The following is a 12950-nucleotide window of genomic DNA, read 5'->3' on the forward strand; positions in this document are numbered from 1 at the left end:
GGGTGCGGCGGGGGGGGGGGGGGGGGGGGCGGGGGGGCCCCGGGAGAGCCCGGGGGGGCAGGGGCTCCCTCTGCCTCTCCTTCTTCTCTCGGCCGCTGCGGCGCTCGAAGCTGGAGTGGACCACGGCCTCGGCCTGGTGGCTCCACAGGGAGAGGAGGAGCAGGAGGAGCGGGGGCAGCAGCAGCAGGGACCTGGGGTGGAGGAGAGGCCACTGGGGTGCGGCGGGGGGGGGGGGGGGCGGGGGGGCCCCGGGAGAGCCCGGGGGGGCAGGGGCTCCCTCTGCCTCTCCTTCTTCTCTCGGCCGCTGAGGCGCTTGAAGCTGGAGTGGACCACGGCCTCGGCCTGGTGGCGCCACAGGGAGAGGAGGAGCAGGAGGAGCGGGGGCAGCAGCAGCAGGGGCCTGGGGGGGAGGAGAGGCCACTGGGGTGCGGCGGGGGGGGGGGGGGGGAGTGGGGGGGGAGCGGGGGGGGGGGTGGGGGTCGCCCCGGCAGACCCAGGATGGACAGGATCTCCTTCTGCATCTCCTTCTTCTCTCGGCCGCTGCGGCGCTCGAAGCTGGAGTGGACCACGGCCTCGGCCTGGGGGCTCCACAGGGAGAGGAGGAGCAGGAGGAGCGGGGGCAGCAGCAGCAGGGTCCTGGGGTGGAGGAGAGGCCACTGGGGTGCGGCGGGGGGGGGGGGGGGGCGGGGGGGAAGCGGCAGCAGGGTCCTGGGGTGGAGGAGAGGCCACTGGGGTGCGGCGGGGGGGGGGGGGGGAGTGGGGGGGGAGCGGGGGGGGGGGTGGGGGTCGCCCCGGCAGACCCAGGATGGACAGGATCTCCTTCTGCATCTCCTTCTTCTCTCGGCCGCTGAGGCGCTTGAAGCTGGAGTGGACCACGGCCTCGGCCTGGGGGCTCCACAGGGAGAGGAGGAGCAGGAGGAGCGGGGGCAGCAGCAGCAGGGACCTGGGGTGGAGGAGAGGCCACTGGGGTGCGGCGGGGGGGGGGGGGGGGCGGGGGCGCCCCGGCAGACCCAGGATGGACAGGATCTCCTTCTGCATCTCCTTCTTCTCTCGGCCGCTGCGGCGCTCGAAGCTGGAGTGGACCACGGCCTCGGCCTGGTGGCTCCACAGGGAGAGGAGGAGCAGGAGGAGCAGGGGGAGCAGCAGCAGGGGCCCGGGGTGGAGGAGAGGCCACTGGGGTGCGGCGGGGGGGGGGGGGGGAGTGGGGGGGGAGCGGGGGGGGGGGTGGGGGTCGCCCCGGCAGACCCAGGATGGACAGGATCTCCTTCTGCATCTCCTTCTTCTCTCGGCCGCTGAGGCGCTTGAAGCTGGAGTGGACCACGGCCTCGGCCTGGTGGCGCCACAGGGAGAGGAGGAGCAGGAGGAGCAGGGGGAGCAGCAGCAGGGGCCCGGGGTGGAGGAGAGGCCACTGGGGTGCGGCGGGGGGGGGGGGGGGAGTGGGGGGGGAGCGGGGGGGGGGGTGGGGGTCGCCCCGGCAGACCCAGGATGGACAGGATCTCCTTCTGCATCTCCTTCTTCTCTCGGCCGCTGCGGCGCTCGAAGCTGGAGTGGACCACGGCCTCGGCCTGGGGGCTCCACAGGGAGAGGAGGAGCAGGAGGAGCAGGGGCAGCAGCAGCAGGGTCCTGGGGTGGAGGAGAGGCAACTGAGGTGCAGCGGTGGAGGGGGTCCTCTGCTGGAGAAGCAGGAATCTGCAGCTGCAGGAGCCGTCGGTCGACATGGTTCTCCTCCCGTTCACTGGTTACTCAGGTACGGAGCTCCTCCGGGAGCTCCAGGCCCTCGAGTCTCCTCGGCTTGGAGCGGCCTGTCCCCAGACTCCCTCAGAGCGTCCCCTCAGAGTGTCCACAGTGTTGATTTGAGGCTGATGTGCAGAGGAAACGTGTGTTTACAGCTGTTTATCTTTCCTCCCTCTCTAATCTGAAACTGAAGAGGAAAAAAAAAAGAGGAAAAAGTCCTGAGTCTGTGATCGACGCAGAATAAACAGAACGAATCAGAGTGAAGACAGAACCGGTCTGAAGGACTTAAAAAACAAAAACTGGTTCAGGAACGTTCAGGTCCAGTCCTTAAATGTAATAACTGAATTAAAAGATGAGGAATCAGGTTTGAAGATAAAAGTCCAAAGAACCCGAGTTAAATTTAGCTTTAAACCAAAAAAAAACATTGAAGAACCTGCTCTGTAAAAGAAGAAGTTCCTGCAGCTCAGAAGAACGTCGGCGGCTGGAGTCTGTTATCCATCAGCTCCTCATTCATCCATCCATCCACACCCACACGTCTGTGGAGACGTCTCCAGATGTTCTCCTCCAAACATTTATCCAAAAACAAAGGGAACGTCGACACGGGGCAACGCGTCAGAACTGTGGTTCTTCAGGAGAACTCCTGATCTGGAGGCTTCAAAACCGTGTCAGCTCCTGGTCTGAGGAGATCCAGCAGCAGCAGCGTCGGCAGCAGCAGCAGGAGGAGGTGGAGGTGGAGGAGGAGGAGTGTGTGTGTGGCCCCACCCCTTCCCTCTCTGCCTCTCTTTCAAGTCTTTAAACTCCTGCTTCTCCTCCCAGTTGCCCCCCGCCCCACCCCTCCTGCTCCTCCTCTCTCCTCCACCCTTCTATCTTCTCATCGCTGCTTCCTCTCATGACCTCATCCACTCCTGAGTCTCGGGACGAAGACGTCAAACACCAACGTCTCTGCAGGAAAAGACACAAACAATAAAGACACAGAATGAAGTAAAGACGTTCAACCAATAAAAACACAAAGACACAAATATCAAACATGTTGAAGCAGTTAAAGGTGCAGTGTGAAAAAAAAATCTGGATTAATATGGAAATGCATTTTTAGACGTATTTTATTTTACATTACTGCTAATAAAATATATATTTTTCTACATATATAAACATGTAAAAAAATTAATTTCATATATTTTTCTTTTATTATGTAATAAATTATTTGTTTTGTTTTTTAGTCAACTTCATTTTCAGGATGAATTTTCCATGAATTTTTATTTCATCCCTTTTCAAGGGACATGATCTGACATTGTTTATTTTCTAACATCCCTGTGTGTGTGTGTGTGTGTCTGCGTGTGTGTGTTTCATCACTGGTTTACTTCTATTTTTCTTCGGTGTTTGTTTAAGGTCTGCTGCTAATGAAAATTCAAAAACATCCAAACCAACCTCAGCCTCTGAAGTGGCTGCTTGTTTTTCACGCTCTGTTTAACTTTCATGACTTTTTACAAACTGCCACTGCTGCTGCTGTGAGTCTGAACCTGCAGCAGAACCAGAACCAGGACCAGGACGAAGTGACTCAAATCCAGCTCCTGTTTGTCTTTCTCTCCTCTCCGATGCTTCCTGCTGCTTGTGGTCACTTTGAACAGCATGAATAACACTGACCAAACCAGGGTGACCACGGCTCAGTCTGCTCTGGACCCAAGGGCGAGGCACCACATGCCAGGAATTAACCAACGTTCCTCTGCCATTTTTTTTCCTTCTTCTTCTTGGTTTATCTGGAACATCTGCAGCCTCAGGAAATTCTTCAACTAAACAGGAACAAAGAAGATATATTTATATATTTATATTAAATACAGTTTTTGAGTTTCCAGACAAAATATCTACCTTTTAGAATTAACTTTTTGTGTGTTATGTAAACTTTGACTATTAACTCCATTTTATGTTACTTATATATACATTTATACACACCTGTACCTATAGACATTTTATTTATATAATTATATTTTAATGGTATTTTTAAATGATCTTTTTAACATCATTTCACATTATTTAAATCAAATATTTTCATATATACAGTATGTTATAATATTTTTACGTTTTTACATGGCATCATATAAACCGCGCCCCCTAGCGTATAATAACTGCGCTGCCCTTCGGTGACACGAACTGACAAACACACCTCTGGTAAAAGACGTTAACACAGCGACCTCTATACAGCTGCACTGACGTCACAACAATGAAGGTTAACTCCGAGCTGGAAGGAGCCCGGAAAGACGGCTGACATTGGTCAATATATCAAAAACAAAATGGCCGAACTACTTCCGGTCCCTCTTTCCCAGGTCGACGGAGTCGCATGTCCGCCTCACAAACAGACACTGTTGTTTTTACCAACACATTGTTACTAAGCAATAACTTTTATTATCCGAATTCAGTTGACTTGGCATCAATTACAAAGTCGACTGTACGGAGTTGTGACATTAGCCTTAACCACCGTTAGCACGTCGTTAACCATCAACAGACAGAAGCGTTCATGACTTTACCGTAAAGACTCGTCCACATTAAAACGATGCCTCAGTTGTTGCGGGTGAATTTGAAAGTATCGACTATCACCGACTACTAGCGTTTATAGGTTTTGTCTGACGTTTCTATGCGTCGAGGTGTCGCTACAACAAACAACTTAAATTGCGCTCGCGGAAACAGGAAGTGGTATTAAAGGTCGACCGCAGCGCTTAATCGGGTCACGTGGACAGATGTTCCGGTTGTTTTTTTTGTTTTTGTTTTTTTTTAAATAAATAAATAAAAGTTTTTTTTCTGAAGTTCGATTCCTCCCAAACGTCTATTTTTTAAAAAATGTATTAATACATTTTTATTACTACGTTTGACGTTTTGTAATTTCGTCACAGACCGGTTACAGTCAATGTCCAGAAATCATTTCAACCAATGGGAGGTGGGAACTGACGGTTACTGATCACTAGCTTGAATGTGATTGGTTCATTTTACCTCAAAACATAAATAAATAAAAACGTATTTTACCAGTTTTTGGGGTTTTTTTTCTGGTAAACTCAATTTCACTGGTTTTGTTTTAGGTTCAACTCCTGAAGAGAAAAATAAATAATAAATCCAAATATGTCTGTGAATTACATGAGTGGATGTAAACAACAGATGAGGGAGTTAGGACAGCGATGGGAAAGAAAGAAAGACTGAAGCCACGAGCAGGAAAAGAAAAAGAAAAGCGCCTTACATACACAGAGGACGGGGATGACAGAGGGACGAGGTGGAGGACGGACCAAGATGGATGGAGAGTGGACAGAAAATGAGAGGACTCGGTTGAGTGTGGACACAGCTGCAGAGGGTGGACGCTGCTCCCAGACCTCATCATCTCCAGTGGAACCAAAGAATAAACAAGTTATTTTCAAATCCTACATCTGTCACACACACACACACACACACACACACACACACGGAGGGGCAGTGGTGAGGAACGTGACCAAAAACTCTCAGAAAAACATTTCTACTGATTTGCTCCTGTACTCCTCCTCCCGTAGTCACCTCCTCACAGAGGAGCAGCGGGGAGATCCGGGCGGGCGTCGACCTCCTCTATCTCCTGCAGAATAATTACTGGGAAATGTCCGGTCACTGCCTCCCAATCTGTGGTCAGACGACAGAGGAAACACACTGGTAAACACTCAGATCATCACCGTGTCCCACTGTTGGTGGACACTGGTCCAGGACCTGGGACTCGATGGACTTGGTTTTGACCCCGACTCGAGACTTTTAACTCCTGAACCAGCTGTAAATCAGGGTTTCCAACCTTCAACCCTTCAACAACAGATACACTGACTCCACAGATACGGCCACAAAAGCTATTGACCCACTGCTGCCTCATGTAGTCAAATATGTCACTGTAGAAAACCAGAGCAGAAAGATTTTTACATTACAGAAAAACAGTTGTACTCACTGACGAAGACAGGAAGTGAGTCTTTTTTGTTATTCATCTGCAAAAATAGGACATTTGAATTTTTCTTTTTTTTCTGGGATGAAAACAAACTCTGACCAAATCATAGACCAGAGTGTTTTTTTTACTGCAAGCATATTTTAATACAAAAACAGAACAAAAAATGTTTATAATATTAGTCGTTTTTTTGTTTTACTTTTTAACACGGTTGACTTTTAGTAACAGCCCTCCCATTGCCCCCCCCAGCTTCAATAAGTTCTCATCATCACACTGAAAAAAACACAGCATCAAAAAAAAAACGTTGGACTTGAGCTCGTCGTCCTGAACGTCCTGATCCTCGTCCATCTCCTGGTCTTTAGAGACAATAAATAAATAAAAATCACCTTAAGATGTTTTACTCTTTCTTTCTCACGATCGTTATTGTCATAAACTTCATTCTCTTAGACTGACGGAGAAAAAAAACAAGAGACAAACGCAGCTCTGACTTCCTCGACAGAACAAAAAAAAAAATCCTAGAAGACAGACACGGTGAGGACGCTGTCGTCACTCAGTCTCAGTTCTTTCTCTACACATTAAAGGGCAAACCCCTTTGGTCATGATCTGGGAATTAGAGCAAAAAAAAAACAAAAAAAAACAAAACAAAACCTCCTCTAGGCTGGTGTCTGCCACCTGGTGTTAACAGGAAGTAAAAACAAGCAAAGGTTCAAACACGGACGTCGTGTAAATAAATATTAACTTTTTTTCTCTCCGTCTTTTTAAGCTAAATAACAAAACTGGATTATAAATTAAACTGGAAAACAAAAAGAAAAAAGAACATTTTTGCATACAGTGACTCAAGTCTGTGACCTTTCATTTGTTATTGACTAAAACACACACACACACACACACCTCCTCTGTGTGAGTGTGTGTCCGTGTTAATGGTGGAAACGGCTGCAGAGGAAGTGACCGTTCAAACGTGCTGGTACTGAGAGCCGACGGCTGACGTCGGCCGATGTGCTGTGGAGTCCGGTTGGTCGGCTTCAGGTCTGGGGTTTTTTGTCGACGGTTGAATTCCGTCACTAATCCTCCGTCTGTCCCAGGAATACCAGCCTCGTTTTCCTGCTCCTGATCTTCGTCCACATGTGGCTCCACATCCAACCCCGCAGATCTGCTGACACCACCCGTTTATATCCAGACGGCAGTTTGTTGCATATTTTCTCCTTTTTTAACTCGTTGTCCAGGCATGTGGCCCACAAGCCAAAATATTTACCCACAATTCTTCTCTTTGCCTTTTTCCCTGGAAGTCATGTGTCGGGTTTCACGATGGTGGTGGTTGAGGTGGTGGAGGAGGAGGAGGAGACAGCAGCAGCAGGGTGGTGGAGGCGGCGGTGTGTAACAGTAAAGTAAGGCAGCGTCAGAACGTCAGTCGGTGATTGGTTCCAGACTGGAAGGCAAACCTGTTTGATCTGGTACGGTCCCGTTTGTTGGACCTCACAGACTCCGTCCAGAACTTCTTCTCTTCTTCTGACACCGTCAGCCGTAGTGCATCAGTTCAGAACCCGCTCTGAAGAACCCGATGGTTATTTCTTCACAGAGCCGGGGGTCTTTGGACTGGCCCCCTTCTTAGAGATGGTGGGGATCTTGGAAGGCTTGGCCCCGCCCCCCGGTCGTCGCGGCGTATCCGAAGTGTCGGAGCAGACGGATCGAGAGTCCTGGAGCTCAGAGGCGTCGGAGGCGTCGCTGCCTCGGCGGCTGCTGGCCCTGCTGCCCGCCTGGCTGCCCGCTCGACTGGTGGCGCCGCTGGCTCCTCGCTTCGGATCTGAGAGAGAGAAGAAGAATCGAGGTTGAAGAAGGTTCGTTTGTCACATGACATCGACCACAGACCGACGGCAGTGAAACCAGAATTGGGAAAAAAAATTATGAACACATTGAAATAGTGCCCCCTGTTGAAAATCAATGACTGCTCTCTCATCCTCACCGCTCCGCGTTGGTTTGCTGGAGTGCGTCGTTCCTCCGTTCTCTCCAGTCAGAGATCCTCGGCTGGAGTGGAATGTCGGCCTCTTCAGTTTAGATCCAGACGCCGCCCCCTGCAGGTAAACAGAGGTAATGTTAGTTTAGCACAGCTCTAATTTGGAGCTGTGACTCAACATCAGATCAAATACAAACAATGGTGAAAACGTTAAACATCAACTGTGACAATATAGAAATGTGACAGTAGGTGGCATCAGAAACAAATCTGGAAGTTGTTCAATTTTAACTGGGGGTGTGTATTGGTCAGAATCTGGTGATACGATACGGGGCAACGATACGATGTATTGCGACATACTGTGGTACTCTGGGCAAAACAATATATTGTATTTAATTTTCAGTAAAATATAATATACAAAATAAAAATATATTAATATAAAATATTTAAGTTTTTTTTATCTGTAGTCAAAGTGTGATCATAGTAAAGACTCAATGCTCGAAAAGAAAAAAAAAACAAATATTGATACAGGATCGTGAAACTAAATATCACGATATTCAAGCGTGTCGATAATTTTAACAGTTTGTCAAATGTAAGTACTTTTAAAAAGTGTACAAAAAATATTCTCCAATAACTGCAGTTCAGATTTTTGACCAGCAAAAAAAAAACAGTAAAGTGTGTGTGTGTGTGTGTGTGATCCCACGTGTGAGTGTGTGTGTGCATTAGTGCCATCTGCTGGGGGCGGAGCAGTACCAGGTGATGGGGCAGGTGGGTTGTGGGTGGGGTTGTTTTACCTCTGTGTGCCCAAGACTGTGGTTGTGGTTGTGACCCAGGTCTGGGCAGCACTGGCACTTGGTCGGTGTCGGACTTTTACTGTGTGCCAGCCAGGGCTTGGCATAGTCACGGGAGTGAGTGTGAGAGGACTGGAGGGAGGAAGGGAGGAAGGGAAGGTGAGGGGGAGGAGCGAAGCAAGGCAGCGTGGGAGAGAAGCAGGTCGGGGAGGAGGGAGGAGGGAGGAGGGGAGGTTTGAGTTGTGAGGAAAAGCAGCAGCAGCAGCAGCAGCAGTGTGTTTGTGTGTGAGTGGAATTTTTTTTTTTTAAACCCAACAGTTCAGGTGCAAAAGACAAGAAAAAAAGACAAAAGTGAAGGAAAAAAAAACAACAGAAAAAAAACAGTTTAGAATGTGATATTTGACAACAGGTGAACGTATACGACAGACACAGTACGCAGTACACAGATACAGAGATACAGTACACAGAACACAGATACAGTACGCAGTACACAGACACAGTACACAGATATACACACTGAACAAATGAAAGGTAATGATGTTGAAGATTCTATAAAAATGACAAACTCATACATTAAACTCTGATCTGTTCATTTCTCTGACTTTTCTCCACTAAGTTAAACATAAAAATAAACATTTATTAAATATGAGGAGAAAGTCAAAACATCGTTGTATGAACTTTTTTTTAGGGAAATTTAAATCTGAATGATGAAAGAGGAAGAATAAACATTCTGAACTGGAAATTAACGTACGATGCAATGAAAGACAAGCGACGTGAGGACAAACAGGTGAAGTGTTCTTACCCTGGACGATGCTGAGGCTGTGGGTGTAGCAGGAGCAGAGGGGGCAGAGGGCAGGGAGGCCCCGCTGTGGGAGGCTGACGAGGAGGACCTGGTGGGGGAGGCGTTCCTGGAGCCCGGTTTGGAGCGTCGTCCCCTGGACCTGAAAGCGGCCAGACCTTGAGACGCTCCTTCAGGGAGGATGAACTTCTCCCTGAGCTCCAGGTTGGTGCGTCCACGAGCTGAGGGAGAGACAGGAGACAACGTGGGAGGTTGGTTGGTGTTCATTGGCGTGGGAGTTTAGGTTTCCTGCAGCAGGGGGCGGCAGAGGCAGCGAGCAGCGTGAGGGAGAGTCAGCGCTTCCATGGCTGCAGACATCAGAGAGCGTGCATGGTTTTTATTTGTGCGCATGTGAGCAGTGGTGAGAGTGGGGGGTAGGGGGGGAGGAGGGGTTACTTTAAGTTGGTCCTGGGGGGTCAGAGGGGACAGTAATGTCTAAAGTAGAAATTTAAATTAAATCATATCAATAAAGCAAAAAAAAAAAAATACTTTTCTACTTTTTTTTTCCCTCAAATCTCTCAGCCTTTTTTTCTGTACTTCTGTTATTTTTAGGCTGACGTTTCACTCTTCGTCCGACCGTCTACAAATGAGGACCTGACAGATACATTTGGAAACAAAACTGGAATCAATTTTAGCTTTAACCCTGAAAAAATATAATCGTGTATTTTCTAAATTCTAAACGATATTTTAGGAGATTTTTTTTTCACCAAACCTCGAGTGGAATCCAACCTTTTCTCAGTCTTTTAATAATCAAAATAATCCTGTCTAGAGATTTCTGAAATAGAAAATAAATAACTAACACTAACACGAGGACATGTGTCTCCAGCTCTGGTAAAAAAAAAAAAACTGTCCTAAAATGTCCAGACTTTTTTCTGAGGAGCTGTTTTTTAAACGGGGGCAGATGGCGCTGAAGCGAAGCCTGTGTTTTTATCGTGTTTGTTTTTTTCCCCTCCTTCACTCCCACTTCGTTTCCAAACACCAAACTATTCCTACAGTGTGATCAGGCTGGACAAACGGGGGGGGGGATTGAACATGCTCGTCAGGACAGGGAGTTCCTGCTGTTTTCAGGACAGCGTTCCTGTGCAGCAACAAGTGCAGCAGCCCCAGCAGACAACAACAAGCCGGGGGAAAGCAACAGAGAGAGAGAGAGAGAGATAGAGAGACTATGGAAGTGAGACACGATGGTGAAATGATTTTTTTTTTTGAAGTGCTGCAGCTCAGCCGTAGCAGCGGTGGAACAGCTCCGAGCCTCGTGGCCGTCGCCCCTCGAAAAACTCAGTTAGCAAACAGCAAACGGGTGCACCCTGCAATTATGTCCCCCCTCAACGCCTGCCAGCCAGTCAGCCAGGTGCAGCCTGTAATTGTGCTCCCCACCAGAGCAGCCGTGGCAGCGTTATTAGAAACCCAGACTGGCCACGCCCCGGGTCTTGCACCAACTCTTTACTCAACTGTCTGAGGGATTTACACACATGGCAGTGTTTCGGTTTCTGAGAGGTCAAACTGGGGAAAGAGGGCTGCAGTTAAAGGGACAGTTCAGGGTTGTTGTTTGAGGTAACGACAAACATGGCTGCCAAACACGTCAACATAAAGAACTGACTCTAACCGTGACAAATGTGTCTCAGAGTCTAGGATATCAAAGGGTTGAATGTTTGTCTTGTTGTTAAACTGTTGGGAAAGAATCTCCAGTTACTCTCAAAAATATGATTTTATATCAGGAACAGAAATGTTTTACACTTTGTTAACTAGAATACTAAAGTATCTGAGTGACACTACAAAATAAGACTGAAGTAGAAAACAATGTCCCTCCCATTAACTGTCTTTAGACGGGTCTTGGCTAACATTAAGCTGTTTTTTTAGCTATTTTTTTTCAAAACTTGGCTTGAAATTAGCAGGAAATGAAGAGACGTAAAAACTGCAGTTTCCACACCGTTATGGCTAATGACTAGGAGTGTGTATTGGCAAGAATCTGGGGATATGATAGGTATCAAGATACACGGCCAATGATATGTCATACTGCAATATACTGCAATACTGTAGAAACATCCCCAGTACATTTGGAGTCACTGGAGGAGACATAACTGTGTCTTTACCATCTGTGTCACCTGTGTGTTTGACAGCCATGTCAACGCATCAAAACCGTCTCACTGTGAAGCAGCCATGTTTCTACTGCAGGAACAACAACGCATCAAAACCGTCTCACTGTGAGAAGTTTGGTGTCTGTAATGTGTCTGATGACGCAGACACGAAGACCAGGGATTGGCCAGATCCTGCTTTTGATGTGAGTGACAGAAGCACGAGGCAAACGTGGCACAGACAGACAACGGTGACGTCAGAGTTCATGAAGACAAAACCTGAGCACAGTATATGGACAGAGACACATACAGAGACATATATATATATATAGACAGAGGGGGACATGGAGGGACAGCTGTGGTTAAAGATGGAGACAGAGCTGGACGGAGACACAGATAAATGGATGGGAACGATGGAGCGGTGAAGTCAGACAGAGGGAGGAGAGTGTAGATACCTCGGCAGCAGAAATAGCCAGGAGTGACGGTCACTGAGAGACACAAGAGACAGAGTGAAAGAACTGCATGCTCACGGAAGGATGAAGAAAACCACAACAGACACAACCACAGACACTCAGACCAGAGTCACACACTCGCTTTGAGACGGTTAACACGAGGTGTTAGCTGGTTTGTAGCGTCTCCTGCTAGCTTTAGCTAGTCCTGAGACACATTTGATCACTTTTCAGCTGAGGTGTTTTTTTTTGTCTACTCCTTGGCTAACCTTAAAGAAAGCGTTGGCTAATTATCGCCAGATATCAGAATACCTTTGTTAGCTCATCTGTTATTACTAGAGATTGTATTCTTGGCCGAAACCGAAAACCTAAATACCAAAAACAAATTATTATGCCAATTATAACCGTAATAAAACCTCCATAAAATCAAGGCACTTAACAATTAATATTATTAATGTTTCAAAGAATAGAACAAAATTACAAAATTATAAAAATATTTATCTGGCACAATCCAACAATGTACAATATAAAATAAAATAAAATTCAAAATAAAATGTTAAACTTGACTCCACTGATGAGTAGATGAAATGATAATGTACTGACCTACTGACCTATTGACCTACTGACCTACTGACTAATCTTTCACTTATTTCAGCAACAGTTACTTCAGCTATTTTGCCTTTTGGTAAATGAATTAATAATATATAATATCTCACACACATTCTTCATAACCAAACACACACACACACACACACAAGTGGTTCCAGCAGAGCTCCAGTGACTTCTGTTTGAAAACTGAACAGGTCAGAGTTTCAGATATACAACAGCCGAGGGTTAGTGGGGGGGAGGAAGGTCAAAGGTCAGCACAGGAAACAGCTGGAGAGTGGGCGGGGCTTATTGTTAGTCAGGTGACCACAGTTACAGCACAAGGCAGCACAGCAACAAGTCCAAACCAACAACCCGACAAAAACAAATTAATAAATTAAAAAAAAGAGTGAGAGAACGAGTCTTGAGGAAAGTCCAGGAGTAAAACGAGAGAAAAAAACTGACCAAAAAACAAACAAAAAAACCACCGAGCAGTTAGAAAACGAGAGGGACAGTTAGAGAGGAGTCCAACCTATACGAGATGAGATGGAGCTACCAGAATCGGAGCGGAGAATCTTAAGTCCTGGATGTTGCACTAGGGA

The 12950-nt window shown here is 47.5% G+C and overlaps 1 protein-coding gene and 1 long non-coding RNA gene across 2 annotated transcripts in view; both read right to left on the minus strand.

Annotated features, from left to right (window-relative positions):
- Positions 1-2515: 2515 nt before the first annotated feature.
- LOC103393882 (uncharacterized) lies at positions 2516-4493 on the minus strand. Its single transcript, XR_523057.3, has 3 exons — positions 4254-4493; positions 3160-3521; positions 2516-2676 (listed from the first exon to the last, which is right to left on the minus strand). It is a non-coding gene; the product is annotated as an uncharacterized LOC103393882 (long non-coding RNA).
- Positions 4494-5786: 1293 nt separating this feature from the next.
- The window catches only part of macf1a (microtubule actin crosslinking factor 1a), a 91455-nt gene continuing 84291 nt past the window's right edge, over positions 5787-12950 (minus strand). Inside the window, 6 exon segments of the mRNA XM_025064989.1 lie at positions 5787-7466; positions 7626-7734; positions 8408-8536; positions 9207-9424; positions 11770-11802; positions 12881-12943. Of these exon segments, the coding sequence (XP_024920757.1) occupies positions 7228-7466; positions 7626-7734; positions 8408-8536; positions 9207-9424; positions 11770-11802; positions 12881-12943 (791 nt within the window). The 3' untranslated portion in view covers positions 5787-7227.

Source organism: Cynoglossus semilaevis, chromosome 18 (genome assembly GCF_000523025.1).
Source record: "Cynoglossus semilaevis isolate Cse_v1.0 chromosome 18, Cse_v1.0, whole genome shotgun sequence".
In the NCBI taxonomy this organism is placed as follows: Eukaryota; Metazoa; Chordata; class Actinopteri; order Pleuronectiformes; family Cynoglossidae; genus Cynoglossus; species Cynoglossus semilaevis.